The sequence below is a fragment of the Oryctolagus cuniculus genome, chromosome 17 (assembly GCF_964237555.1).
Source record: "Oryctolagus cuniculus chromosome 17, mOryCun1.1, whole genome shotgun sequence".
Classification (NCBI taxonomy): Eukaryota; Metazoa; Chordata; class Mammalia; order Lagomorpha; family Leporidae; genus Oryctolagus; species Oryctolagus cuniculus.
The window spans coordinates 44,722,168-44,727,731 of NC_091448.1; the positions used below are offsets into that span (position 1 = coordinate 44,722,168).

Below are 5,564 nucleotides of genomic sequence, written 5' to 3' on the forward strand. Positions count from 1 at the left end.
TGTCACCCTTCTGGGCAGGCACTGCCTACCTCTCTTTAATTTATACTTGTCCATATAAGATAATGTTTTTAAGTAGGAAAAAACGAACATTCATTCTTTCTCAAGTTTAACCATACTATTTCCAAAGACCCTGAATTAAAGAGTTTGATATTGGGTTCTTATCCACATTGTCATTCTCAATTAACCTTTGCAAAGCAGCTCATAGTTTTCAAAATTTACTCTTAATACAAATAAAAATAAATTAGACAGTAAGAATCTTTGTATAAGAAACAAATGAAGTTACCTTTAGTGTGATATACAATAGCAGCCCTCAGGTCAAAAGAACCCCAGCTATCATTCCTTTCTAGGCCTCTCTGGTATCTCTGTTCTTTGGCGGAGCCCAACAAAGTGTTCGTAGGAGAGGCCAGAGGATTTTGATTTTCTATCTCGTAGTCCTTTGAGAGAAACACTAAAGCACCTTGACTACTGGTGTCTGCTTTTTGCAGGTCACCTATATGACTGGGTTCCAAGGATAAGGCTCCACTCTCATTAGTAGTCCCAGATTTTAGAATGTTACTCAGAACTTGAGGACTAGTCCGTTTCTCCAGCTCATAAGCCTTGGGAAACACAGGATGCTCAGTTCCTGAGGGGATTATTTCAGCACCCTGTGAAACCAAAGTGGCAGGATATTCTCCTTGAAATGTCACCTCCACCACTTTATGATCTGATGACTTCCCAATAACAGTCTCAGGGCCAGCACTGGGCTCATTTATAAATGATAAACCCCACTGATTCTGGAAGATATCCCCCAGGTTTTGCTGATCGGTCTGAGAGGGCAGATCCACTTGTGCTGTGCTTAAAAGCACAGTTTGCATATTTGAAGGATAAATAAAAAGGCTAGACTTTATTTGTTCAACAGCTGCTGAAGTTAGACTCACGTCCTGGAGAACTGAATCAGTCCCAGAAGAGATGGGTGTTAAAGTATTAGCAGCAGTAGTTAGCAGTGGCTGACCCCCTGGAGGATACACATTTGCATCAGTCCCCGCTAAGACAGGCCCGTTAGAAAAGCTGGCAGAAGTAACAGATTTCAGTGCTGACATAGGAACCTGGGATAACCGACTTGAAGATTGTGTCTGAGTTTCTCCAGTAGATGATGAAGAGGATGAGGATGAAGATGGTGACACAGAGTTCTGTATAGTTTTGTTGAGGTTTTCCTTAACTTTGCTTGCATAACTTATTTTAGGAACGATTTTAGCACTGCTATTGTCCACTGGAAAAACTGGGGGTGGTTTAAATAGGGTCCACGAGTCCTCTTTGGAGGCAACAGCCGAGGCATGCTTTCCTTTGGGCCGATCATCAAACTTTTTGCTGCTCACACCAGGTTTTATATCTGAGCTTTTCCGAAGCACATCACCCACGGCAGGTTTTCCTCGACTTGTTCCTCCAGGCCCAGGTTCATATTTCCAAACAGGCTTGGAACCATCTACTCGGTTTCCCTTTTGTTCACTATAGTCAGGCTTGAAAGTTTCAAGTCCCTGTTTTAAGGTTGGGACACTGGTCTCTTGTTGCATTATTTTTTCCTGCACTAAATTAAGGTTTTCACAACCCTTGGCACTATTGCGCCTAGCTTTTCTTTTCTTAGGAGTGGTATATCCGCTCTCTGATCCACTACCATCATTATCTGCTCCTTTGCCCATATAACCATTAGCAATATAGCCTGAATTATTTGTTACAACACCATTTGGAATTGCTACAGTATCACTTTTATCTACAGACTGGTTCTCTCCAGATTTGTTTTCATAAGACTTCCCATTCTTTTTGTCCATACTGTTTTTCTGAATGAAATTCTTGGTTTTAATTCCTGCTTTCCCAAAGGTGCTGGCCTTTACAGTCTGCTTCAGGCTAGGGTCTACAACTTGCTGGTTGCCATTGAGGACCCTGGAAATAGGGTTGGTAGCTTCATCAGAACCCAGACTCTTTAAAGATATTTCTCTTTCTCCAGCATTACCATTTAGTTCACCATAGCCTAGAGAAGGGAAAAAAAATTTTTTTTTAAAAATCACAACACATAAATACATTATTATGTAACATTTAAGGACTTTTATTTGCTGTATGTTAGATACTATATATGAGCTATAGTTTTATTATTTCACATCTCTGTAAGACCCTTGTTAGTCCTATTTTACAAGACTGCAAAATGGAATCTACTGTTAAGAGGCAGAAACTGTACCTTGATTCAAACCATAGAAAACATGATTTCTCATCTGACATAATCAATCTACCCATTATAAAAATTTCTTTACAATTAAGGACAGAGCTACCCTCTGGGCAAAAATCATGTTTTACTGATACAGTACTTATTACAAGGAAATGTTCTAATGTAATTTGACTTCAGATCATGCTTTAACACATGGAACTATAACACCTATGTACAAGTGCTTGTAATTCTTATTAAGACATATTTTCTTCATTTTATCATTAGATGAATAGATTCTCATAGAGATGAAGTAACTTTTCCAGATCACAAAGTGGCACAACTGGAAATCTGAACTCTAGCCTGCCTGGAATACATGGTTTTACCACCATGCAATACTGTCTATTCTAGAGATCAGTGAAAAACTACTGTGGAAGCCATCTAATTGCAAACAAAACTACATAAGAGGACATATAATACCACAAGTGTTAGGATATTCAGATTTCATTAAAGACCTTCAACCACCATAAACAGTTAACTCTATTAACTATAGATGATTTAATTGGGCAATCTTACACTCCCTTATTAGTAAAATGGTGTTATTTACCTTTCTACAAAATGTTTACAAAAGCATCCTGAAATCAAACCATTAGAAATAGATATACAATACAAGGATACACACACATTCATTTAAAAACAGCTCTTTTGGGGAGTATGAGTTCAACAGAAACACTTTTAGCTTTATCATTCCATTCTGTTTTTTTCTTCCCCTAATTATTTTAAGACCTTTGGTCTGTGAAGGCTAAAAGGCACATGAGTGTGTGTATTTTTTTAAAAACTTTGTTTTATTTGGAGATATAGGGGGATACTGGATTTTTTTAAAAAAAAGTTTGAGAACCGTTGCTCTAAAATAACTAGGTGTGGAGTAGAACACAATCTAGGATGAGTCACAGACTGGACTAAAATTTTAAGTCACTCATTCTACATCAGGGAAAAAGTTGGTATTAAAGGGCAAATAAAGGTATTTTGCTGCTCACACCAGGTTTTATATCTGAGCTTTTCCGAAGCATATCACTGCGTGACTTCTAGAAAATAACTGTAGAAAACATACTCAAGTGAGAAGGGGAGAAAGGGAGGGAAGGGAAAAGGGAACATCATTATATTCTTAGGATTGTACCTATGAACTATACTGAACCTGTTAAAAAAGTAAAAAGTAAAACACTCAAGGCATAATCATAAGCAGAAAGGCAAAAAACTTGTTATCATTTTGAAAAAGTTCTTAACTTATATAGGATTAATTTTTATTTTCTGGCTGCTGTGAAGGCTGAGAGACAATCAAATCCAGTTTTTCACAGAAAAATTCTATTAAACAAGAAAGAGACCACTTGCTTAAGTTGTCTCTTAAAGGTTCTTTTTCCTTTACAAAAGTATAGTTTCTCAACAGAGGCTCTCAACATTCTTAACAGACACAACTCACCCCTGGGCATTTTTGTATTAAAAACAAGATCTATACCATTTAACATGCTTAACAAACATTTGTACCTTGAGCCTATTAGTCACAACTTCCGATGTCAAAGGTAAGCTATCTTAAATACCAAAAAAATTCCAATGTCCAAACTAAGCTTAACCAATGCACAGATCTTAAAGTAAAATAAATTTTCTTAAGATTATTAATACTAGAAACCACCAAATAAAGAAAAAATGGCTCAGAAACCACTATACTCCCACCCTCAAACTTGGATGATAAGAAACATTCCTCAATTTACATGAAAATTTTCCTATGGCTATCTTGTTGGTATGCAAAAAAATACGTGGGAAACGCTTTTCCTTTTAAAGCTTAGCTATTTGAGAAAAACAAGCATTATAGAATTACTAAAATAAATAACTCCTAGTGTTTTTCTTTCGTAGGACTGCTAAGGTAACTCTCCTTCAAATGAACTCAGCAAAACTCGAGTCCTGATAAATCTAGCATTTGAATTAGAAACTGAAATTACTCAACACATTTGATCTTCCTGTGCGCCCTCTTCTGGATAAAGAGAAACGGATACTCTTTATAGGTATGCGGGTAATGGGTCATAAAAGCCCACTTTTAATATACTACAGATGCATTTCAAAAATATTGTTTTCTTAGTTATTAGCACTACACACAACAAAGCAACAGTACTGTAACCAGGCCACACATGAAAAATTGCTCACCCAACTGCTTACATTCTCTCAAAATTGCTAAACCTAGTGTCCACTCTTTTTTTTCCTCCCTTTCAGGGTAAGACATATTTTGAGGGATGCCACCTTGAATGGTTCAGGAGCTCTTCTATATGTAGAGAGGAGTCCTGCATAAGTCTATTAATCTGATAAAACACAATTTTTCAATCGTAACAGTCTTATATGCCACACAATCATAATGTGGTAATACTTTCAATTATTCTACTGCCCACCACGGTCCCTACAACCCCCAAAGAATAATGTAAAACCTGACATTCAATTTCAGTCTTCTGTTTGCAACAGAAAAAAGCAGTTAAGTTTTTCTCCATCTCCCAGTAACTGCTTAAATCAAATTTGACATGCTGAATTTCACATCCATTACTATTCTGATTTCTCTTCAATCAAGAACCCTTATCTTTTCAAAACTGCTCATTTCTTTTCAATATTTTCTAATATGACTTTCAATTTAACGTTTAAAAAAACCTGAAACTCAGGTGATCAATATCGCTGTTGAAATGCGAAAAACACCTTTTCTTTTAACATGGGGAAAAAAGCCTTATCCGAGACAAGATGGGAGGGATCCAACCTCAAGGATGAGCCACTTCGGTTTACCCTTAAGGACGAGGAAGAGGGGCGGTCAAAAACTCACCGTCTTGCCCGACCGATCATTTTTTTTTTTTAAATCCTCCCCTTCAAAGACATTACCCCAACCCCAGAAGAGTAAGTGCTGACTGAGGAAGAGGACAGAAGGTTGTTGGAGGGGCGGTTTTCCGTGGTAGAAAATGAACTGCTAGAAGCAAAGGGCCCAAGCGAAAACCTCAGAGGCGGAGTCATGGGCGAACCTGGCAGGAGACGAGGTTCCTGTGGCAGAGAAACTCGTGACCGGGGAGCCGGGTTCCCGCTGGGTACCCCACCCGGCCTCAGGCACCGCCTCTACCCAAAACGAATCCCCCGGCCCAGCCCTCCGGCCCCGCGGATCGCCGCGCCCGCCGCCCGCGGCCTCCTTCCCCCTCAGCTCCGCTTCGAGGCTGCTTCCCCGCCCTGACCGCCCGCGCCGCCCGCCGCACCCGGGAGCGGGAAACGCGGCCGCCGGCGCGCGGGGCCCGGCGCAGGCCGCTCCCCTCGTGGCTGCTTCCCTCCCCCACCCCAACCGCCCCCGCCCCTCACCCCAGGGACCCGCCCGGGGCCG

The 5,564-nt window shown here is 40.0% G+C and overlaps 1 protein-coding gene across 3 annotated transcripts in view; it reads right to left on the minus strand.

The window, feature by feature from the left end:
* NUFIP2 (nuclear FMR1 interacting protein 2) overlaps positions 1-5,564 on the minus strand; it is a 145,181-nt gene that overhangs the window by 22,587 nt on the left and 117,030 nt on the right. The window contains exons 1-2 of one of the 3 annotated variants that reach the window (XM_051825376.2): positions 4,382-4,519; positions 284-2,005 (exon numbers count right to left, since the gene is read on the minus strand). In XM_051825376.2, coding sequence (XP_051681336.1) covers positions 284-2,005; positions 4,382-4,445 — 1,786 coding nt within the window. In that variant the 5' untranslated portion in view covers positions 4,446-4,519. Of the gene's footprint in view, positions 1-283; positions 2,006-4,369; positions 4,520-5,564 lie in introns of those variants that run through there. The other 2 variants (XM_051825375.2, XM_002718913.5) reach the window with 2 other exon arrangements.